The sequence below is a fragment of the Hyperolius riggenbachi genome, chromosome 3 (genome assembly GCF_040937935.1).
Source record: "Hyperolius riggenbachi isolate aHypRig1 chromosome 3, aHypRig1.pri, whole genome shotgun sequence".
Taxonomy (NCBI): domain Eukaryota; kingdom Metazoa; phylum Chordata; class Amphibia; order Anura; family Hyperoliidae; genus Hyperolius; species Hyperolius riggenbachi.
Window position 1 is genome coordinate 300190398 of NC_090648.1, and position 25453 is coordinate 300215850.

At 43.4% G+C, this 25453-nt stretch overlaps 1 protein-coding gene across 2 annotated transcripts in view; it reads left to right on the forward strand.

Moving 5' to 3' along the window:
- The window catches only part of ARID2 (AT-rich interaction domain 2), a 157422-nt gene that overhangs the window by 110777 nt on the left and 21192 nt on the right, over nt 1-25453 (forward strand). For both annotated transcript variants that reach the window (XM_068276588.1, XM_068276590.1), the window contains exons 14-15: nt 3564-3742; nt 5094-7948. In XM_068276588.1, coding sequence (XP_068132689.1) covers nt 3564-3742; nt 5094-7948 — 3034 coding nt within the window. The remainder of the gene's footprint in view (nt 1-3563; nt 3743-5093; nt 7949-25453) is intronic.

Below are 25453 nucleotides of genomic sequence, written 5' to 3' on the forward strand. Positions count from 1 at the left end.
TTTAAATTACAAAAAAAATAAATAAATTGGGGAGTGTGGGAGGTAAGGAGTTAATTTTTAGTGTAAAACTAATTTATTTGTATGTAAAAAATGCTTTAGGGTGTAGTTTTACTATTTCACCACAAGATGGCAACAGTAACTTTTTGTTTAATGCAACCTGCAAGCGTCCTTCCGGACGCTTGCAGGAAGTACTAGGAGGCTGAGAAAGTTTTTTTTTTTTTTTTCCTCACAACGATCGCGCTGCTTAGCGGAGAAGCAGCGGATCATTGCAGGGCTTAGATCAACGAACGGGAATGGATTTTCCTGTTCATTGATCTCCGGGCGAGCGGCTGGCGGCGTATTTACGAGCGGGCGTGCGCGATAGAGCGAGCGGGAGCGCAGGCAGCGGCGGGAGCGTGGAAAGTACGGATTTCTCTGTCCCTGGGGGTGAAAGGATTGAAAAAGGGATGGAGAAATTTGTACGCATGGGGGTAAAGTGGTTAAGTATACACGTGTATGTTTACATAATAAAAAGGTGCAATTCCTGGTGTTCGCTTGTTGACATGTGCAAGTGGAATAAATAGGACGTACAGTTTAAGCTGCCCTAAGTTAAAGTGGATCCAAGATGAACTTATTGCATAATTGTGTTCCTTTCATATAGTTTATAGGGCATTCCTCAAGCCAAATACTTTTTTTGTTTTGTTTTAATACTCTGATTCCCTATAAACTAAACATGCCTTGCACACAGCTTTTCAGAGAGCCTTGGCACTCAGTCCCAGGTAGCAAGGGCTTATGGGAGCTCAGTCTGGGCAGGAGGAGGTTACTAGCCATTGATTTCAGAGGCAGAGGGGAGGAGGGAGGAAGAGAGGGGATTGAGCTGAGGGCTGGAGATGCTATCATCTTGCGACAGTCTAGCGTGACAAACAAAACATGGCTGCCATCATTGTATCACAGCAATACATAATCATAAACTTTGTAAGCTGTTTGCAGCTAGATTTGCTGTGTAAACTATCTAAACTTTAGATAAGATATATAGACAAGTTACTTGTTTTAGTTACTTTTTCATCTCGGATCCGCGTTAAGAAATGCCTACTAACAAACTACTGCCATGCAAGCTTACTGTGACTGTAACAGAGCTTTATTTATATAACTACATTGCTGAATTTCCTTTGAAGGTGTGCTTCACAATGGCACACAGTCACAGAAAGGCTTTATTATAAAGCACAATTGGGATATTGTTTATCCATATAGGTTAAACATTAGCTAGATGCTGCTTTCAGTCATTAAGTCTTGCAGTCTGCAGTTATGTACACACTCAAGATTTTCTTCAGCTGAAGTGCTATATTTTAATTGTCTATGGTATGCAGGTTGTCCCTGATGTAACTGGCCTCTCCTCCAGCAATGCAGCAGGAGGGATTACTCTTGTCCAAATGCTATTGTAGTTGCAGGAACATCCTCCTATCTCACCTATCTCTATAGATTAGAACATGTTGCTTGGCTGAGAGCCAAGCAGTGTCGGTACAGTTCTTATGCTGAAGTTGCTGCACAAATCCATCACTAATGATAGTTTTAAGTATGTACATTACTTGGCCTTTGATTTGCATCATATGCTTGTTATGCAGTGCTTCTAATTGTGCAGATGATAATATGCTTAGCCATTATTACTGTGCTGTTTAAAGACATTGCCCCTAAAGTTTTCAAAACATTATTCCCCACCCATTAAGATGATACATTAATGTTGTATCAGTATATCTAATTCAAATTTGAATAGGTGTCATTTACTTCAGGGTTTTTGAAGGTCTTTCAGTGTCTGTTCTCTTTTGTACAGATGTGTGCATTCCCTATCGAAGTTTAACCTAGGGCTCTTTCACATAAGAGCTGGCGTTGGGGAACGCTCAAAGCATACGTTTTGTTGTATGCGTTTTAATGCGTTTTGATATGCGTTGCACTGCAGTGAGTGTGCGTTTTTAATGCATTTTAAATGCGTTACAGCACATAGGAAAACGCAGGTAATTTTTTTTTCTTTTTAGTTTTCAACTTTTTACATTGTTCCTCTGTTGCATTCTGGGGCTGATTGCCTGCGTTAACGTTTTAAAAACGCACATATCGTGCGTTTTACATTGACTAACATTGTAACGCATTAAGCTAGCGTCGGCTGAAAAACTGCGCCTGGGTGCGTCGTAACGCAATGCACAAAAACGCAGCGTTATATGTGAAAGCTAAAATGAAAGTCTATGGACTTTCATTTTACTTTGGGTAACGCAAACTTTACCCGTTGCGTTGAAACGCAGAAAATCTGCCCTAATGTGAAAGAGCCCTTAGTAACTTCTGCCACGCTTTTCTATGTCCTTGTTTATCCTATTGGGGACCACCGCAGTTTGAATCAACGTCCGGCAGGTGGTGGTACCCTTCTGACCGGACGTTCATTCAACGTCCGTGCTAAACCACCGCTCCCGACGCGATTGCGCGCACCTGAAGGGGGAGATTAAGCTGTCATATGACAGCTGGCATCTCCCCCTAGTGATCAGCAACGATCGCGTATGGCTGCTGATCACGTGATCACTACAATCGCCGTCGGATCGTAGATATCACTCTGACAGCGGCGGCGGCAGGGGGGAAAAAAAGAGGATCCACTCACCTCCCTGCCGTTCCAGCGACGATCGGCGCCCCACTCTGCTCTGGCCGGCATCTCTGTTCCATCTGACGTCAGTGCCGGGTCCCGGCTTGATGACGTCATCAAGCTGCGACCCGACCTGAGCATTATTTGGAGCGGAGATGCCGGCCGGAGAAGAGGTGGCTTCTGCGGCTCATCGTTGGAGCCTAGAAGGTAAGTGATGGCTGCCAGCTACAGGGGGGACACCTGGCCACACAGGGGGGAGACAGCCCAGCCAGCCACAGAGGGGATCCGGCCGCCCGCCCCCCCCCCCCCCCCCCCAACGTGCGCACCCCCCTCCACGCAAAATGCCCTGGTTCCTAAGGTTAGTTAGGCGGCCGGGCCCGAAGTGGTTATAAACACCTATAAACACATGTAAATATTTGGTTCTGTTTTCTATTTTTAGAAAACTGAGTAAGTATAGCACCATCTTGTGGCCAAAAAGTAAAACTACTTCCAAATACACCATTATTCACTTACCATAGAAAAATTAAATACATTTTCATTATTTTTGAAACTCCTTCACCCCTAACCCAAAATAAAATCTTATTGCCATACTTTGTACTAGGGACACAATTTAAACACTGTAATATCCGTGACAAATGGGCAAATAAAACGTGTCTGTTTTATCTACAATGGCACATTTTATTTTTAAACTACAATGGCTGAAAGCTGAGAAATGTTTTTTCATTTTATTTTTCTTCTTCTTCCCTGTCAAATGCATATAAAATAATTTAATTCTTAGCATAAAGTACTGCCCAAAGAAAGCATAGTTTTTACAGCAAAAAATAATGTATAGATCATTTCAGTATGATAATTAGTGATAAAGTTATTATTGAATGAATGGGAAGAGCTTTTGAAGGGGAAAAAACCTGTGGTAGAAAAGTGGTTAATTCTGTCTGTATTGCTAATTCATCTTAATACTTTGCAGGACTGTGTTTCCCAATCATAATATAAAGCGAGTGGAGGATCCCAACAATAATGGGCAAGCACATATACACGTCTCTGGCGTGAAAAGGAGGGCATTGCCGCTTCCTATTCAGATGTACTATCAGCAGCAGCAGCCTCATGCTGTGAGGACAGATACATTGCCTGATGCCAATACTGCAGGTTCATATGTTTTATTTCTTACTTATTCTAACATTAAAGTTATGAAAGATAATAAATATAATTTTTTTTCCCAAATATCATTGACAAAACCTGAATAAAATAATTGACAACACAGTTAGGATGATTAATACAGAATTATATTTTCCATCTAAAGCAATCATATTTTGATAAACCTATCAAGACTGCTCCAGCGCTGTGGCAGGGTCTATGCATTGCGTATTGGAAAGTTGACGCAAATGACTGCAGCGTCAATAACCTAGAAACTCACTCTTTGTTTATAGCATTTTTATCAAATAGAATTTTCACAGAACCAGGGCTCGTCTCGACAGTAGATGGAGACTAAAGCACAAGAATTCATTTGTCACTATAATGGCTTAAAGGGACACTTAAGCCAGGAATAAAAAAATCACTTTTACTTTCCTGGGGCTTCTACCAGCCCCCTGCAACCGTCGCCAGCTAGTTTTGTTTTCGCTGACAGGGAGTCGGCAGGCTTTCTGTGCCTGCAAAGGCCTATCCACGCGTATCCTTCATGTTCCTGTCCTCAATAGCATCCTGCAAAGGTGCAGGATGCTATTGCGGACGGGAACGCAAAGAAAAATACTGGTGGTCAGACCTCTCGGGCCTGTCAGTGAAAACACTAGCTGGCGGCGGGGGACTAGAGGCTCCGTGAGTGACTGAGAGCACAGGATGGCTGCAGGGGGCTGGTAGAAGCCCCACGAAAGTAAAACTGGTTTTTTATATTCCTGGCTTAAGTGTCACTTTAAGAATCAGAATACCATAAATCACACTGGATAAGCCAACTTTTTTACACTCAAATTTTGGGTGCAGTGTAAGGGGTGTGCTTATCTGCAACTGATCTATATATGTTTGCCCCACCCCCCAAGCAGAGTGTGCGTTATAGCATGCTGATGAATGCATAGCTACCTCTCCTTGCACCTGCTTGAATCTTCGTGTGTGCCCTGCAGCTTCTGAACTGACTGCTAGAGCTCCAGGCTTAGTGCGGTCACATGACAGTGAGCCTGGAGATATTTAGGGATGCAAGATGCAGTGAGGAGAGGTAGCCATGTGGTCATTAGAGGCTCCAACATGCCCTGCATCTGTCAGCATGTGGGAGTGCATACTCTGCATCCGGATTTGACCCACCCATTTTTCATTTATTACTTGACAGTAATTTTACATCATTGACCTCTTAATTATGCTGTAAGATAAACCTAGCCCATTGAGTTTTGGAGACAGTTACAGTTGAATCCCTTTACCAAAGTAAAATAAATGCGCACAGACTAGTAAGATTCGTGTAACTACTATTCCAGTTTTGTTGATAGTTTGGCTGATATTTGCTTTGTGCTTGCAGGAATGCTGCAAGGAGCTGCAAATCCTTTCCAGAGAGGCCCGGCAGTTATCCAAGCTCCTAATCTGGCAGCAACACAGATGTCCTTTCCTATTCAAGGCATCCATAGTGTGGCACAGACAGTTTGTCGGATACCACAGAATCCTCTCAGTCAAGCACAGCATCAACAGACTACTGCTGTGACTGTAATACAGAATAAAACTCCAATTTCATGTGAAGTAGTGAAAGCTGCAGTGATACAGGGCTCTGTTCAACATTCAGCAGTTCCTGTCAGCATTGCATTGGGAGGATCAACACAGGCTTCAATAGTTCATAATCACAGTAATGCTGGACAGCAGGCATCTGTTGCTGTTGTGGGTTCTCAGGCTTATTTTCACCATCCATCTGTTATTCAACAGCAGTCCCCATTACATACGATGGTCCCTGGACAGATAACATCAGGAACACCTGTAACAGTTATTCAGCAAGCTGTTCCGCAAGGACACATATTTGGCAGAGTTCAAAATATGCCACCAGGTACAGCAGGAATTCCACAAGGACAGCAGATAATCACCACCTCATCACAAACTGTTCAGGTCCCATCCCAACAGTCTTCAGCTTCCAACCAACAGAAAGATACAGTTATCATAACTCCACAACAATATGTAACAACTACAGCAACAAGTATAGCATGTGCAACAACCGTACAGAATTTCCAGGTTGCCACTGGTCAGGTAGTTACAATAGCTGGCGTTCAAAATCCCCAAGCATCTCGAATTGGTTTCCAGAACATTGCTCCCAAACCTCTTTCCTCTCAGCAGGTTTCATCTGCGACTGTCATCCAGCAGTCTCAGCAGCAACAACCCCAGCAGAGTGTAGTAATTGTTAGTCAGCCAGCTCAGCATGGACAACAATATGCACCAGCCATTCATCAAATCGTTCTTACAAATCCAGCTGCTATTCAAGCTGGACAGACTGTTCAGCTAACTGGGCAACCAAGTATAGCACCTTCTTCTTCTCCTATACCAACACCAAATAGCCAGCTCCCACCTACTATGACATCCCCTCCAACCACTCCAGTTTCACAAGGACCTCCACCGACTGTTAGTCAAATGCTCTCTGTCAAAAGGCAACAGTTATCACCAGCACCTCATCAACAGCCCCAGGCACAAACTCCGCAACAGGCACAAGTGCAAACTCCGCAGCCTCAGACACCCCAACCCATGCAAGTACAAATTCAGCAACAGCAAGCTCAAAGTACAAACGTAGGACTTTCTGCTCCTGGAGAGTCCAGCTTAATTAAGCAGTTGTTGCTTCCTAAACGTGGACCTTCTACTCCAGGAGGAAAACTCATTCTCCCTGCTCCTCAGATACCACCCCCAAACAATGCCAGGGCACCAAGTCCTCAAGTGGTTTATCAAGTAGCCAATAATCAAACACCTTCATTTGGAGTTCAAGGACAGACTACCACTCAGCAAATACTAGTTGGGCAGCAAAATGTTCAATTAGTTCAGAGTACAATGCCGAACCAAACTGGTGTTCAGACTGTTCCTATTTCAAACTTGCAAATATTACCAGGCCAGTTGATCTCAAATTCCCCAGCAACAATTTTCCAAGGGACTACAGGCAATCAAGTTACCATAACGGTTGTGCCAAACACAAGTTTTGCTACTGCAACAGTGAGCCAGGGAAGTACACCTCAGATTATTACGCCAATGAGTGGGACACAAACAGGGGTTGGTTTACAGGTACAAACTCTTCCTGCTGCTCTTACGCAACCAGGTGGGCCTTTACCCGCATCTACCACTTCTCCCCCCTTTAGGGGTGATAAAATAATTTGCCAAAAGGAGGAAGAAGCAAAGGAAGCTACTGGCCTTCATGTTCATGAACGTAAAATTGAAGTTATGGAAAATCCTTCTTGTCCTAAAGGTTCTGCAAATGCCAGCAATGGGGAAGCTAGCGAAAATGATTTGCAAGCGGGAAGTCTTATGAATGGTAAAAAGTATGACTCCAGTCTACCTCCTTTAAACTCAGGGAAAGCTCACAGTGAGACCAGCCCACTGGTCGCTAATGGGTCATCTGTGGAACTGGGGGATAGCGGAGCTTCTGTAAAGCAAAGCTCTGAGCAGTCAGATTCACAGGAGAGTAAAACGAACTTAAAAAGACCACAAGTTAATGGGATTTGTGATTTTGAAAAGGAAGACTGTTCACATTTGAGCAAAAACATTCCGAATCACAAAACTTCCAATCATGTGGGAAATGGTGAAATATCTCCTGTGGAGCAACAAGAACGACTTGCTTCTTGTCAACAAGTTACTGCCAAAGGTGATCAAGTGGAAAGACTGTCCAATGGACCTATTGCACCCATCAGTTTATCACATTCTGCAAGTAGCAGTCGTGATACTTCTAACCTTCCTAATCAAATACACTGTGGTGGCTCTACAGATTTACCCAATGGACCTGTAGTTTCCAGTTTGAATTCAGATGTGCCTCAGCAACGACCGTCTGTAGTTGTCCCAGCACAATCTACAGCCCCAGTTTTACCAGGTCATCAAGTTATTGCATTGCCTCATACAGGACCTAGAATCACTCAGCCTACTCTACCTGCCGATGTATGGTCAACTAATGGATCAGCGGAATGCAAATCTGTTAAGCGACTAGCAGAGGACAGTGACAGGGATTCCACCCCAGTTATTCCCAACAAAGTGGGAGTACGGATTGTTACAATCAGTGACCCTAATAATGCTGGCTGCAGTGCAACAATGGTTGCTGTGCCAGCTGGTGTTGATCCAAGCACTGTAGCTAAAGTAGCAATAGAAAGTGCTGTTCACCAAAAACAGCAGCATCCACACACCTTTGTACAGACAGTAGTTGCACAGGTAAGTCCGCACATTCTAACGTATGAGGTGTATTTTCTTTATTTTTTGAGGTTCAAGTTTAAAGGAAGAACTCAACAAAATATCAAATTGGGTTGGAGGATATAATTTATAAATTGCACTTATTTTACATTCCCATTCATCAGTTGCCTGCCCAGTTTGGCATCAGTTGCCTGCCCAGTTTCGCATAGATAGTTGATCTGTCCTAGATGTGGTTCAAAGTGGTACCTTTGAGAGAAGTTGCAAAAACACCAAAATTTAGTTGCAAGTTATTCAAGCGGAATATAACCCTGCATTTCAACTTTGCTCTAAAACATTATTTACAGCATATTATATGCAACCAGCATTTTTTTTCTTACTAGACCAGCATTGGAAGGGTTAAACACAGAGGTTTAAAGTTTCGTGGAGAGATATGCAGAAGTTCAGATAGATACATTTAACAAAATAGAATGTAACAAGTGATGAATGTTACACACTCTTTGGCTTTCCTCCAGCTCCTTCTCAGTCAGAGAGAGTGAGTCACATGCCACACTTAGATACAGATACGGATGCGTCTGCAGTTCTGTCCAGGAACTTTAAAGCTCTGTGTAACCCTTCCAATGCTGGTCTAGTAAAAAAAAAATGCTGGTTGCATATAATATACTGTAAATAATGTTTTAGAGCAAAGTTGAAATGCAGGGTTATATTCCGCTTTCACTTTACCTGCTTCAAAAATGCTCTGCCAGTTATGTGTTTAAAGGGACTCCGAGCAGTGCAGAAACTATGGAAAGATGCATACCATTTTGATGCTCTCTTTCTCCTCTTTCCAACAATATATAAACCACCACCCTACGCCTTTTAGATTTTGCTATTTTAGCGATCGAAATCGCGGCCGTCGTGATTTCGATCGCGAAAGTATCGAAAACTAAAAGGCGGTTTATGTGTCATTGGAAAGAGGAGAAAGAGAGCTTCAAAATGGTATGCATCTTTCCATAGTTGCTTGTATTACACAGGACGACTTTTCCCCAAAGTCGGCAGCTGAATGGAGCTGCTGACTTTGGGGAAAAGTCGTCCTGTGTAATACAAGTAACTATGGAAAGATGCATACCATTTTGAAGCTCTCTTTCCCCTTTTTCCAATGATATATAAACCGCTGCCCTATGTCTTTTAGTTTTCTTTATTTTCACGATCGAAATTGCGTTTGCCGCAATTTCGAGCGTGAAAATAGCGAAAACTAAAAGGTGTAGGGCGGCGGTTTATATATTGTTGGAAAGAGAGCTTCAAAATGGTATGCATCTTTCCATAGTTACTGCACTGCTCGGAGTCCCTTTAAGCAAAATGAATCTTTTTATTGTATACTTAATGCCTTTATACACAGGTGATACATTTTGTACAAAACTTTGCAGACAAAAAAAAATGCCACTTGCTGTCCCTCAAAGGGGGTCAAATGTAATCTTTCCACATGTTGTAGTTTAGGAAAAAGCCAGTTAGTTTACCCAAAGATACTTGATGATGATTGAAACCACAATTCCTGCCTGGCTACCATGCTGTACTTTATGTAATATATGGGGCTTAGGCTAGGTTCACCGTTGCATAATGTATGCGTTATAAATACTGGACTGCAGTGCAGGCTTGGACATAGACTTTAATACAAATACAGGGATTGTAGGTTTGTTCCTAACCTGAATCTGTTCTTAAGTCAGAACACTGTGCCATCTCTGTCCCCTTGTACCTCTTCTGTGCCTCCAGTGTCCCCCTCTGTGTCATCTTTTCCGTATGTATCTGCTTATACAAGTTTAAAAGCCAATTTTCTTAGAATTTTTTAAAATCGATTTTTCTCAAAAACTACAAGTCCAATTTGATTTATTTTTTTTTTTACTTGTTTTCATGGAAACACAGAATCCATGGCATTCGTATGGGCAGCTCATTCGTACGTCACTCGGGCATTCCCTGTACTATGAACTTTATGGGCAGTGGATCATAATAATAATAATAATAATAATAATAATAATAATCCGAACATTTGTGTAGCGCTTTTCTCCTGTCGGACTCAAAGCGCTCAAGAGCTGCAGCCACCGGGACGCGCTCAAGAGACAACCCTGCAGTGTTAGGGAGTCTTGCCTTGAACTCCTTACTGAATAGGTACTTGACCTAGCCAGGATTCGAACCCTGGTCTCCCATGTCAAAGGCAGAGCCCTTAACCAGTACACTATCCAGCCAGAATGACATGCAGAATTATTCTGCAACGCAACTGACCACTGTGAACAGGCCTAAGAGTCCAAAAAACATTTTATGCTTTTGATCACTGTATGTGTGTACATTAATAAGATCATTTCTGTTCAGTTGATTACAAATAGACATCATCACATTGCTCATTCATTGTTTTATGATGAGAAAGCTGAAACAGAAATGAACAAAGATTTCACATTTTTACAAATATTTGTTGAATGCACCGCCATTCAAAAGATCTTCACTTACTTTGTTTGCTGTTGCTCAAACAATAGCATATTTCTCTTGTATTTTGCCCACTTCAAGGATTTGTCAACAGAAACTGGCAATTAAGTAGAATTCAGGAAGTCCACTTAAATACATGCATTCGGTCAGTTATACTTGTTAAAATCTCTTGATTTCCAATTTTCCACACCTTGTCCATATTGCTTTGCAGGACAGTGACATCGTTATTTCCTGTTTTACCTTTGCTTTTTCCTGTGTATCCTTTCTGCTCAGTTGATAATGAATGGACATCATTACATTGCTCATTCTATGAACCGGAAGCTGCAAAGCTGAAATAGGAAACAAGAGTTGCCACCTCCCCTAGTTATGTTCAGTAGTAGGTGTATTAATCATTAGAGTGACTGGACATTATTACAGATCTGATGACAAGTAAAACAGTTAAAATATGTGTTTAAAAGCTTCAGGTATTTACTTGGGTTTTTTCTGGCTTTCTGCTACAAGGGTGCATCTGGTGGTTTTGGATTGCTGTAACAGAATACTCCTACTGGGATGGTAAATGTTGCTGTCATAGTAACCAAACAGTCTTTAAATCTTCCTTCTTCCTCCGTTTCCCTCTTTCATGGAAAACAAAAAAATCAAACAGCATAATCCGCTTTGGGCCTGTCTCCACTTCTCAGGTGTTCTGTGCATTTTCTGCACAGGAAAACTGCAACCAATGTTAAATGAATGCATTTTTCACATGCAGAAAAACAATTGACAGCAATGAATAACTTTCAGACAACTCATGCAGAAGAACTGAAGCGCAGAGAAACGGTCAAGTGGAGACAGGCCCTAACCAAAGCTAAGAGTATGTGGTGTAATTTGCAGTCGGTCATGTCTGCTTATGAAGCCCCTTTCACAATTTAAAGGAGATCTCCAGGATGTTCTGCATAAAAGTTTCCCCATATATACCTATAACAGTCAGGAGGATGCTTGCCTCAGGAATGGGAAGCCTGATTGATTCAAATGAGGCTTCCCCCATCCTCCTCAGCAGAGAGAATCCAGTGCTGGTCGCTGGTCTAGCTCAGGCACTCTAGAGGTTTTCCCTCAGACTTCAGCGGAAATCCACCTGTGCAGTAGAGCAGACCCGATTGGGCTCGGCTTTTTCCATTGGAGCTCGAGTGTAAAGCCACTAGTGTGCCTGCATAGACCGGCAAATGTAAATATTATTGTGACGTCTTGTTCAGGGGTGTCTGGGCTGCATTGGGCTGGCGGAGGGAGAGGGGGAAGCCCCATTAGGATCCAGAGGCTTCCCCCTCCCGAGATAAGTATCATCATCATCATCATCTTTTTTTTTTTCAAAATAACATGTTTACTTTATTGTCCTTAGTTCTTGCATGTCTTTTTACTTGCTTGTAATATGCATTAAAATTGCCGGGAAAGCACTTTCATACCATTTCACTGAAAACAAAAATGTGTATAGGTTAAATGCATGTAACAGATTTAATGTGTGATAACTTGGCGTGTATTTATTTTTTGTGACCTGTAAGCTCTGTTGTTCATGTGTTAAGCGCTGTGTACAAGTACACAGGAAGTCAGTCCCAGAGTGCGCGATAATGACCATTAGTTCTTCTGAAACATTTGTCCAGCTTTTGTGATCCTTCCACAGGCAATATGCACACAAAACGAGTAATATGACTAGTCCCATTGGCAGCAAACACTAATTCTTCCAGTACATGGGTCTCGGTTTTATTTCTCTCTCAGGAGCGGCTATATCAGGTGTAAAGCTCAACTCTAGACATGGCTCTAAAGATATCTTTTGGCATCATAATCAGGATGATGAATTGCCTTTTTCCATGTGAAATTATAATTTAGTATTTATATAGTGCTGGCCTCTTCCGCAGTGCTTTACACAGTATATAGTCTTGACACTAACTTCCTCAGAGGAAATCACAATCTAATCTCTACAATAGTATATGTTATTATCAGGGCTGTGGAGTCGGAGTCGAGGAGTCAGTCGGGGCAATTTTGGGCACCCGGAGTCGGAGTCGTTGATTTCATAAACTGAGGAGTCTGAGGCGGGAGTCGGATGATTTTTGTACAAAATCCACAGCACTGTTAACCACTTTACCCCCAGCGGTACGAATTTCTCCGCCCCTTTTTTCCCCCCTAAAAAACCAGGGACGGAGAAATCCGTACCTTCCGCGCTACCGCCGCTGTCCGCGCTCCCGCCGCTCGTGCGCGCGCACCCACCGCTCGTGTACGCCGCCGCCCGCTCGCCCGGAGATCAATATACGGGAAAATCCATTCCCGTTCGTTGATCTAGCCCCCGCAATGATCTGCTGCTTCTTTCAGAAACAGCGAGATCATTGTGAGTCTCCCAGCCCCCTACTGCTTCCTGTAAGCGTCCTTCCGGGACGGAGAAATCCGTACCTTCCGCGTCCTTCCGGACGCTTACAGGTCGCATGTAAACAAACACTCTGTGGCCATCTTGTGGCCAAATAGTAAACTACACCCTAAAAGCATTTTACATATTCAAACATTACATTTACACAATAAATTAACTCATCACCTCCCACACTCCCCAATTTTTTTTTTTTTTTTGTAATAAAAAAAAAAAACATACAATAAAAAAAAACATAAATAGTTAGCTTAGGGACTGAACTTTTTAAATATTTATGTCGAGAGGGTATAACACTGTTACTTTATAAACTGCGGGCTTGTAATTAGGGATGGATGCAAAACTGAAAAAAATGCACCTTTATTTCCAAATAAAATATTGTCGCCAAACATTGTGATAGGGACATAATTTAAATGGTTTTATAACCGGGACAAATGGGTTAATACATTTCATGGGTTTTAATTACAGTAGCATGCTTTATTTAAAAACTATAATGGCCGAAAACTGAAAAATAATAATTTTTTCCCACATTTTTTCCTATTTCCCCATTAAAACACATTTAGAATAAAATAATTCTTGGCATAATGTCCTACCTAAAGAAAGCCTAATTGGTGGAAAAAAAAACAAGATATAGTTCATTTCATTGGGATAAGTAATAATAAAGTTATAGACGAATGAATGGAAGGAGCGCTGAAAGGTGAAAATTGCTCTGGTGGTCAGGGGGTAAAACCCCTCAGTGGTGAAGTGGTTAAAGAGAACCCGAGGTGGGTTTGAAGAATGTTATCTGCATACAGAGGCTGGATCTGCCTATACAGCCCAGCCTCTGTTGCTATCCCAAACCCCCCTAAGGTCCCCCTGCACTCTGCAATCCCTCATAAATCACAGCCACGCTGCTGACAAACAGCTTGTCAGAGCTGGCTGTGTTTATCTCTATAGTGTCAGTCTGCTGCTCTCCCCGCCTCCTGCAGAACTCCGGTCCCCGCCTGCATCCCTTCCCTCCCTGCTGATTGGAGGGAAGGGATGGGGGCAGGGACCGGAGCTATGCAGGAGGCGGGGGAGCAGCTGAGACTGACACTACAGATGTAAACAAAGCCTCACAGCACGGCTGTGATTTATGGGGGATTGCAGAGTGCAGGGGGACCTTAGGGGGATTTGGCATAGCAACAGAGGCTGGGCTGTATAGGCAGATCCAGCCTCTGTATGCAGATACCATTCTTTAAACACACCTCGGGTTCTCTTTAAGTATTAGACTAATGAGTCGGAGTCGGAGTCATGGTTTCATAAACTGAGGAGTTGTCGGAAGATTTTTGTACCGACTCCACAGCCCTGGTTATTGTAGTCTAGGGCCAATTTGGGGGAAACCAATTAACTTATCTGTATGTTTTTGATATGTGGACGGAAACTGAAGTGCCCAGAGTAAACCTACATAGACCCTGGGAGAATATATAAACTCTATTCAGTGCCCTGGTTGGGATTCTGTAGCTAAAAATCCTGCCTTTAAATTTTATCCACTTGATCAGAGTCTGTTGGGCTGAGGTATTTGGGTTGGGCTACTTGGATTCATTCATCCTACATGGGATAGGATGCATCCTATTCTTATTTTGCATTTTGGGGCACAAAAATTGGAGGAAACAACTTCTCAAAGTGCGTATAAATTTATTTAAATCCAAAGTACATATGAAAAACCTCTCATGCCCAACTCCCACCCCCCTAAAAACAATGCTTACTTCAAGAGGAGCGCTCCTTGCATACACTCACTCCACATCCATGCACACACTGTCCTGGCCAGGAACTAAAGTGATGAGACTTGCTGAGAACAACGTGACTGAATGAAAACACAGTTCCTTATATGAGAACCAGTCCTCCACCAACAGCACCGCTAGGCAGCCACCTTTGTACAATGCTATTTAGACCGGTAGTTCCTCACGTGAAGCCTGCTTCTTATTACTGCATACAAGGTAGATCGCTTGTTTCTGTGCTTACCACAGCGTGAACATACGCTCCTTGCTTCAAACAATGTCCATTAACCACTTCCCGACCGCCTAACGCACAGAGGCGGCCGGGAAGTGGAGCCCTGAAGGACCGGCTCACCCACAGAGGCGGCGGTCCTTCTAAGGGCATGGGCGGAGCGATCGCGTCATCCGTGACGCGATCCTCCGCCGGCGCCTGTCACCGCTCGCTCGCCGCAACATCCCGCCGGCTATACGGAAGCGCCGGCGGGATGTTAACCCCGCGATCGCCGCATACAAAGTGTATAATACACTTTGTAATGTTTACAAAGTGTATTATACAGGCTGCCTCCTGCCCTGGTGGTCCCAGTGTCCGAGGGACCACCAGGGCAGGCTGCAGCCACCCTAGTCTGCACCCAAGCACACTGATTTCTCCCCCCCCTGCCCCAGATCGCCCACAGCACCCATCAGACCCCCCCTGCCCACCCCCCAGACCCCTGTTTGCACCCAATCACCCCCCTAATCACCCATCAATCACTCCCTGTCACTATCTGTCAACGCTATTTTTTTTTTATCCCCCCCCCTGCTCCCTGCCCCCTCCTGATCACCCCCCACCCCTCAGATTCTCCCCAGACCCCCCCCCCCCCAGACCACCCCCCCCTGTTTACTGTATGCATCTATCCCCCTGATCACCTGTCAATCACCCCCTGTCACTGCCACCCATCAATCAGCCCCTAACCTGCCCCTTGCGGGCAATCTGATCACCCCCCCACACCAATAGATCGCCCACAGATCCGACATCAGATCACCTCCCAAATCCATTGTTTACATCTATTCTCTCCTCTAAACACCCACTAATTACCCATCAATCACCCCCTATCACCACCTGTCACTTTTACCTATCAGATCAGACCCTAATCTGCCCCTTGCGGGCACCCAATCACCCGCCCACACGCTCAGATTGCCCTCTGACCCCCCCTTATCAATTCACCAGTGCATTAATTACATCTGTTCTTCCCTGTAATAACCCACTGATCACCTGCCAATCACCTATCACCCATCAATCACCCCCTGTCACTGCCACCCATCAATCAGCCCCTAACCTGCCCCTTGCGGGCAATCTGATCACCCACCCACACCATTAGATCGCCCGCAAACCCGCCGTCAGATTACCTCCCAAATGTATCGTTTACATCTGTTATCTTCTCTAAACACCCACTAATTACCCATCAATCACCCATCAATCACCCCCTATCACCACCTGTCACTGTTACCTATCAGATCAGACCCTAATCTGCCTCTTGCGGGCACCCAATCACCCGCCCACACGCTCAGATTGCCCTCAGACCCCCCCCCCCCCCCCCCTTATCAATTCGCCAGTGCATTAATTACATCTGTCCTTCCCTGTAATAACCCACTGATCACCTGTCAATCACCTGCCAATCACCTATCACCCATCAATCACCCCCTGTCACTGCCACCCAACAATCAGCCCCTAACCTGCCCCTTGCGGGCAAACTGATCACCCACCCACACCAATAGATCGCCCGCAGATCCGACATCAGATCACCACCCAAGCGCAGTGTTTCCATCTATTCTCTCCTCTAAACACCCACTAATTACCCATCAATCACCCATCAATCACCCCCTATCACCACCTGTCACTGTTACCCATCAGATCAGACCCTAATCTGCCCCTTGCGGGCACCCAATCGCCCGCCTACACGCTCAGATTGCCCTCAGACCCCCCCTTATCAATTCGCCAGTGCAATATTTACATCTGTTCTCCCCTGTAATAACCCACTGATTACCTGTCAATCACCTATCAATCACCCATCAATCACCCCCTGTCACTGCCACCCATCAATCACCCCCTGTCACTGCCACCCATCACCCGCTGTCACTGCCACCCATCAATCAGCCCCTAACCTGCCCCTTGCGGGCAAACTGATCACCCACCCACACCAATAGATCGCCCGCAGATCCGACATCAGATCACCACCCAAGCGCAGTGTTTCCATCTATTCTCTACCCTAAACACCCACTAATTACCCATCAATCACCCCCTGTCACTGCTGCCTATCAGATTAGACCCCTATCTGCCCCTAGGGCACTCAATCACCCGCCCACACCCTCAGAATGCCCTCAGACCCCAGCCCTGATCACCTCGCCAGTGCATTGCTTGCATCTATTCCCCCCTCTAATCACACCTTGAGACACCCATCAATCACCTCCTGTCACCCCCTAGCACACCTACCCATCAGATCAGGCCCCAATTTGCCCCGTGTGGGCTCCTGATCACTCGGCCAAACCCTCAGACCCCCTTCCGATCACCTCCCCAGTGCATTGATTGCATCTATTTTCCCCTCTAACCACCCCCTGAGACACCCATCAATCACCTCCTGTCACCCCCCTAGCACTCCTATCCATCAGATCAGGCCCAATACAACCTGTCATCTAAAAGGCCACCCTGCTTATGACCGGTTCCACAAAATTCGCCCCCTCATAGACCACCTGTCATCAAAATTTGCAGATGCTTATACCCCTGAACAGTCATTTTGAGACATTTGGTTTCCAGACTACTCACGGTTTTGGGCCTGTAAAATGCCAGGGCGGTATAGGAACCCCACAAGTGACCCCATTTTAGAAAAAAAGACACCCCAAGGTATTCTGTTAGGTGTATGACGAGTTCATAGAAGATTTTATTTTTTGTCAAAAGTTAGCGGAAATTAATTTTTATTGGTTTTTTTTCACAAAGTGTCATTTTTCACTAACTTGTGACAAAAAATAAAATCTTCTATGAACTCGCCATACACCTAACGGAATACCTTGGGGTGTCTTCTTTCTAAAATGGGGTCACTTGTGGGGTTCCTATACTGCCCTGGCATTTTAGGGGCCCTAAACCGCGAGGAGTAGTCTAGAAAACAAATGCTTCAAAATGACCTGTGAATAGGACGTTGGGCCCCTTAGCGCACCTAGGCTGCAAAAAAGTGTCACACATGTGGTACCGCCGTACTCAGGAAAAGTAGTATAATGTGTTTTGGGGTGTATTTTTACACATACCCATGCTGGGTGGGAGAAATTTCTATGTAAATGGACAATTGTGTGTAAAAAAAATCAAACAATTGTCATTTACAGAGATATTTCTCCCACTTAGCATGGGTATGTGTAAAAATACACCCCAAAACGCATTATACTACTTCTCCTGAGTACAGCGGTACCACATGTGTGGCACTTTTTTACACCCTAAGTACGCTAAGGGGCCCAAAGTCCAATGAGTACCTTTAGGATTTCACAGGTCATTTTGCGACATTTGGTTTCAAGACTACTCCTCACGGTTTAGGGACCCCAAAATGCCAGGGCAGTATAGGAACCCCACAAATGACCCCATTCTAGAAAGAAGACACCCAAAGGTATTCCGTACGGAGTATGGTAAGTTCATAGAAGATTTTATTTTTTGTCACAAGTTAGCGGAAAATGACACTGTGAAAAAAAACTATTAAAATCAATTTCCGCTAACTTGTGACAAAAAAATAAAAACTTCTATGAACTCACCATACTCCTAACGGAATACCTTGGGGTGTCTTCTTTCTAAAATGGGGTCATTAGTGGGGTTCCTATACTGCCCTGGCATTTTAGGGGCCCTAAACCGTGAGGAGTAGTCTTGAAACAAAAATGACCTGTTAAATCCTAAAGGTACTCATTGGACTTTGGGCCCCTTAGTGCAGTTAGGGTGCAAAAAAGTGCCACACATGTGGTATCACCGTACTCGGGAGAAGTAGTACAATGTGTTTTGGGGTGTATTTTTACACATACCCATGCTGGGTGGGAGAAATATCTCTGTAAATGACAATCTTTTGATTTTTTTTACACAAAATTGTCCATTTACAGAGGTATTTCTCCCACCCAGCATGGGTATGTGTAAAAATACACCCCAAAACACATTGTACTACTTCTCCCGAGTATGGCGATACCACATGTGGCACTTTTTTGCACCCTAACTGCGCTAAAGGGCCGAAAGTCCAATGAGTACCTTTAGGATTTCACAGGTCATTTTGAGAAATTTCGTTTCAAGACTACTCCTCACGGTTTAGGGCCCCTAAAATGCCAGGGCAGTATAGGAACCCCACAAATGACCCCATTTTAGAAAGAAGACACCCCAAGGTATTCCGTTAGGAGTATGGTGAGTTCATAGAAGATTTTATTTTTTGTCAAAAGTTAGCGGAAATTGATTTTAATTGTGTTTTTTCACAAAGTGTCATTTTCCGCTAACTTTTGACAAAAAATAAAATCTTCTATGAACTCACCATACTCCTAACGGAATACCTTGGGGTGTCTTCTTTCTAAAATGGGGTCATTTGTGGGGTTCCTATACTGCCCTGCATTTTAGGGGCCCTAAACCGTGAGGAGTAGTCTTGAAACTAAATTTCTCAAAATGACCTGTGAAATCCTAAAGGTACTCATTGGACTTTGGGCCCTTTAGCGCAGTTAGGGTGCAAAAAAGTGCCACACATGTGGTATCGCCGTACTCAGGAGAAGTAGTATAATGTGTTTTGGGGTGTATTTTTACACATACCCATGCTGAGTGGGAGAAATATCTCTGTAAATGGACAATTGTGTGTAAAAAAAATTAACAAATTGTCATTTACAGAGATATTTCTCCCACCCAGCATGGGTATGTGTAAAAATACACCCCAAAACACATTATACTACTTCTCCTGAGTACGGCAATACCACATGTGTGGCACTTTTTTGCAGCCTAACTGCGCTAAGGGGTCCAAAGTCCAATGAGCACCTTTAGGCTTTACAGGGGTGCTTACAATTTAGCACCCCCCAAAATGTCAGGACAGTAAACACACCCCACAAATGATCCCATTTTGGAAAGTAGACCCTTCAAGGTATTCAGAGAGGGGCATGGTGAGTCCGTGGCAGATTTCATTTTTTTTTTTGTCGCAAGTTAGAAGAAATGGAAACTTTTTTTTTTTTTTTTTTTTTCTCACAAAGTGTCATTTTCTGCTTACTTGTGACAAAAAATAATATCTTCTATGAACTCACTATGCCTCTCAGTGAATACTTTGGGATGTCTTCTTTCCAAAATGGGGTCATTTGGGGGGTATTTATACTATCCTGGAATTCTAGCCCCTCATGAAACATGACAGGGGGTCAGAAAAGTCAGAGATGCTTGAAAATGGGAAAATTCACTTTTTGCACCATAGTTTGTAAACGCTATAACTTTTACCCAAACCAATAAATATACACTGAATGGGGTTTTTTTTATCAAAAACATGTTTGTCCACATTTTTCGCGCTGCATGTATACAGAAATTTTACTTTATTTGAAAAATGTCAGCACAGAAAGTTAAAAAAATCATTTTTTTGCCAAAATTCATGTCTTTTTTGATGAATATAATAAAAAGTAAAAATCGCAGGAGCAATCAAATAGCACCAAAAGAAAGCTTTATTAGTGACAAGAAAAGGAGCCAAAATTCATTTAGGTGGTAGGTTGTATGAGCGAGCAATAAACCGTGAAAGCTGCAGTGGTCTGAATGGAAAAAAAGTGGCCGGTCCTTAAGGGGTAGAAAGCCCTAGGTCCTCAAGTGGTTAATCAACGTTGTCAACAGCACTCACCAAAACTTCATTTCTCGTATCTCAAATTGTAACTGCACAGCAGCCATGTTCATGTGATGTGACCTTTTCAGCATTCTCTTCTTATCAGAATTTGTTTGCTCTGCCAGAGAAAAGTGTTTTGGCTTCAAATTACTTTTCATAAGCACAAACTAAAAAATAATTCTTCTGAATTGCTTTAATTTTGACCATAGTTGGGTTGCAAGGCTAGGACCAGTTTTGAGCAGCTTAAATTATGATGTGCTGCCTCTGGTGGTAATTGTGGGCAATTGATCCCCACTGTTTTAAAGGGGAACTATGGTAAAATACTAATATGCCTCCCCGTCACCAACACACACAGACCTGTAGATTAGCGGTGACCTGAGGAAGAGCATCACAGTAACTGTGGCACACTTCAAATCCAGTAAATGAGCAATGATGTCACTTCCAAACCTGAAGTTACCCTGCGATCACTCTATTCTTATTGCTGTAATCTTCTGGTCGGTCGAGTACAAAGACGCCCTGAAGTTTGTAAGGCAGCCACTGCTATCGTGACCAATTTTATTTTGAACACAGTATTGGTTCTTTTGAAGTTTTTTTTTTTTTTTATTGTGCTTGCATGGGGATTTTTTTCCTAGCATCTTGCAAAACTTGTCACAAATAAGACTTTGCAAGGGGGATTTGTCAAGACCGCTGCAAAGAAAAAATAATCAATGGCCCTGGAGAAACACACAATCTTTTATTTAATGGCACAGGCCAGATTTGTTACTGCCGGCAATTGCCTCACATTTTCAACTGATTTCTTTGCAATGATCTTGATGGATCTTTCCCTGGGTGTATCATAGGATACATTGCACGACTCATTGTTTCAGTTTCTATTAATTTTTTAGTCTGTAGTGAGTGTTTTTCAGAATGCTTGAACCAACGTATCCCACAAATACCTATAGAAAATGGGTGCAAGTTTGCTTCAGAAAACTGCAATTTTAATAGCGTTTTTTTCTTTATTATAACGACGACCATCAAGGGCTTTACTATTAGAGCATATTCACATATAATATTTTTTCACACGAGCTCAAAGGCATGATACTTTATACATCTTAAACAGTATATGCTGACTACTGGCTAATTTGTACTGCTGCTGAAAACTGTAAAGGTGCGTGCACACGCACTACAGCAGCCAACGATAGGTCCGTCGGCACCTCCCGCTGGGCGGGTTTTCAGCAGACTGTAGTGCGTGTGTACGCACTGTCGGCGGACTGATAAGGCTGTTCCTGAACGATTACAAAGCTCAAATGTAAATATTTACCTAAGCAGAGGGAAGTCTCTGGATCCTCTAGAGCAGTGTTTCTCAACATTTTATTGGTATGCACCCCTTCTTAAACCCTGTATTCACCAAGTACCCCTTAGCATAGTAAACATTATCACAAGTGCCCCTTGGCAAATATATATTGAATCGTAGTACATAATTGGTTCTAAAGAATTTCCAAGCATTTACTATTGCTTTTTAATAAGCTAAAGTACTAATTTGGTGTGGTTTAAACAAGATTTATAATTTTCTAAAACTCTAAATTTGTTGTTCTTGTTTAAGTATATCAAGTTCGAGTACCCCCCAGAACCATCAGAAGTATCCCCTGGGGTATGCGTACCACACATCGAGAACCTAGGCTCTATAGGTTTCCCACGCTGTCCTCCACGCTGCCAGGCCCCCTTTGGACATTGAGACAACACTCCTCTTGTAGCACAAGCGCAGCCACTCTTGAGCAGTAGCACGGAGCCACTCTTGCACAAGCAGCTCCTGCTTTCTGTGCAGATATACTAGCGTAGGCACAGTACAACTGCGCTTGTGCATGAAGAGGGGCGCGGGCCCCAATTTTCCTACCAACAAGCCCTTGTTGCTAAACTTCATGGGGTCTGTGCTTGGCAATTGGGGATCGGAGAATGGAGTGGGAAGCCTCTCTGGGATCTCTTCTTGGGTAAGAGTTCACTTTGTAGCTTTTTGATGCTTGGGTACACTTTAAGACTCTCGTTTTTCATGGATGTGTGTCTGCACCCATGATCTCGTTGGTGAATGCCTACGTCTAGTTTTTTGAAGATTGCGGACATGTTCTTGTGAGGGTCCATATTTGATGTGTGTGTATACTGTGTGCCTCTGAGGAAGTGGTCTTTGGCCGTGAAATACGTGTCAGGTAGTCTTTATGTGATTTGGAATTCCAAAATTGTGTCCGCAGGCTTGTCCTATATCTTGAAGAAACGAACTAAGAAGAATAAAAAGACGAATTGTTCATTTAAAGCCCCGTATTCTGTTTGGACTGTGTATACACTTTAAAGAGGATCTGTAACGTCAAAAGATCCCCTGGGGGGTACTCACCTCGGGTGGGGGAAGCCTTCGGATCCTAATGAGGCTTCCCACGCCGTCCTCCGTCCCTCAGGGGTCTCGCTGCAGCCCTCCGAGAAAGATGACGTCAATATTTACCTTCCTGGCTCCTGTGGAGGCGCTCTGACGGCTGTCGGCTCCGAGGTAGGCGGAAATACCCGATCGCCGTCGGGTCTGCTCTACTGCGCAGGCGCAAGTTTCCAGCGCCTGCGCAGTAGAGCGGACCCGACTGAGATCGGGTATTTCCGTGTAGTTCTGAGCCAAGAGCAGCCACAGCTCCCCCGCTGGAGCCTGCAAAGGTAAATATTGAACTGACAGTCTGGTCTGTCGCCGGCTGTTCGGAGGGCTGCAGCGAGACCCCCGTGGGACAGAGGACGGCGTGGGAAGCCTCATTAGGATCCGGAGGCTTTCCCCACCCGAGGTGAGTACCCCCCAGGGGATCTTTTTGATGTTACAGAGTCTCTTTAAGACTGCTGCCGTTCTGTATATACAGAGAGAAATTGGTAGCCAGAAATATATAGGCATTTAGCAGCTGCTGACCTATTTAGTTGAATTCCTCATTCATTTTTAAGTCAGCTAGTCCTGTGAGTTCAGCACTCTGTTGCCCATCCTATCTCCTAGTAATTCCCCCTAATAGTGGGAGGGCAATCTGCAGTTCTTCCCATATCCTTCCTTAGGTCCCTTTTCCACAGTAGGTTGACGGTTGTGAATTAACTGTGTCAGCTACTCCCATGCTCCAGCCAGGTCTCTTGCTAATGCTTGTGACAGGCATGGGGAAGGCCGCCTTCCCTATGGAGCCGCATCTGAATGAGGCAGTGCTCAGGCGTGACGAGTCGCCTTTCTTTTGTCTCTAGATAATGTTAAAAACTCTGCCATTTGACCACATTAAATTGAAGCTGGAAGGTTTAACTGCCCGACAAGCACCATGGTTCAGCTGCCTGTGGAAAAGGGGCCTAAAGGACCATACTGATTTTTCCGACATGTCCGATCTGATTTCCGGTCTTTTTTCTGATCGATTTTGTAAAGAAGTGATTGGAAAAACCGATTGGAAATCAGTTCAGACCCGTAGAAAATAATCGATTCGACTCCTCTATTTGATGGAAATTTGCATAGTTTATACCAGGCTTTAAAGGTGTAATGTAAGTAATATGTATCTGCATATCTCCAGATTTATTTACATCAGCGAGTCAAGGTAAACGGAGGGGGAAAATAAAGTGTACATTTCAAATGTTCCTGTTGAAAGCCTGATCCAATGAAATGCTCCACTGTTTTTAATTATAATGCAAATCTGGATCAATATTGTAATAAATAACTTGCATTATCTATTTTACACCCCTTTTTAAGACACTGACATTTAATGGTAAACTGGCCGCAGTGAGTACCAACCCCTGTTATAGGAGTACAGGAGTATGGAGTAGTGATATAAACAGTAGAAATAATGTATAGATTTTAAAAACAAATGTATAAAATCTTTAAAGGGAACCTAAACTGAGAGAGATATGGAGATATGGATGTTTCCTTTTAAACAATACCAGTTGCTTGTCAGGCCTACTGATCTTTTTGGCTGCAGTAGTGGCTGAATCACACACCTGAAACAAGCATGCAGCTAATCTAGTCTGACTTCAGTCAGAGCACCTGATCTGCATGATTGTTCAGGGGCTGTGGCTAAAAGTATTAGAGACACAGGATCAGCAGGACTGCCAGGCAACTGGTATTTTTTTTAAACGGAAAAATCCATATCCTTCTCAGTTTAGGTTCCCTTTAACCCTATCGTTCATTTTCCCCAGGATTTCCGTGAAAAAAGTGATGAAATTTATTTTTAAAACTTTTTTTTTCCTGTAACTTGCCAAAATGTGTCAAGCAAGGGTCTAGTATACAGTGCAGGAGAGTATTGATGTGTATGCACATTTATACTGTTCACAGCATGTGTTATGGACTGATATATCTGTCAATACCGCTAGGGAGGTTAATGCAAGTAAAACATTCTATTGTTAATTTTGATACTCATTTAAATTTCAAGAACATTCAAAAAACAAATGAACATTGTAAAAAGGTCTATGCATTGCTTGTTTTTTTTTGTTTTGTTTTGTTATTTTGTTTTATGGCAGGTTTGTTCAAATGTATGTTGTGCATTGAACATTTGAAAATGTAATGATACAGATATTGCTCAATATCTAAATTGCATGCTGCTCCTACTCCCACAGATCATTTTCAGGCATACTTTCTTTTGTGGCATGGATATTCATATTAACAACTTTCACCTACCATGTGGCCTGATCCATATTATGTGATGGATTTCATCATACTATATAAATGTACTTGTAGTGTTGATTCATTAGTTCAGAGTGGATATCTAGGCATCCATTAAAAATGGGCTTACAATCATCACAACTGAACATATTTCAAAGGCAGTTTTGCAAGTTCCATATTTTGCTACTTAGTTATCGAGAGTTGATGCTTGGCGACGTGTTCCCATGCACAAAATCAATGTACTCCTGGGCAGGTTAAGCTTCCACCCAAGACTTGCTTTTAACCCAGGCGGTGGTGGTGGCGGCCAATTGGTTGGAGCAAGACTGTAGTCAGTGATGCGCATTATCTGTATTCTTCACTCATCCTATTGCTTAGTGTCTAAGCCTTAAAAACAAAACAGTGCCTTCAAGATTTTCTTGCAAAGATGCAGCATTTTTCAGTTGATGAAGGTACTGTATATATTTTTCTTCATGGATCACTGACGGAGCCAACTGCTCTTTATAAATATACTCCCTTCTA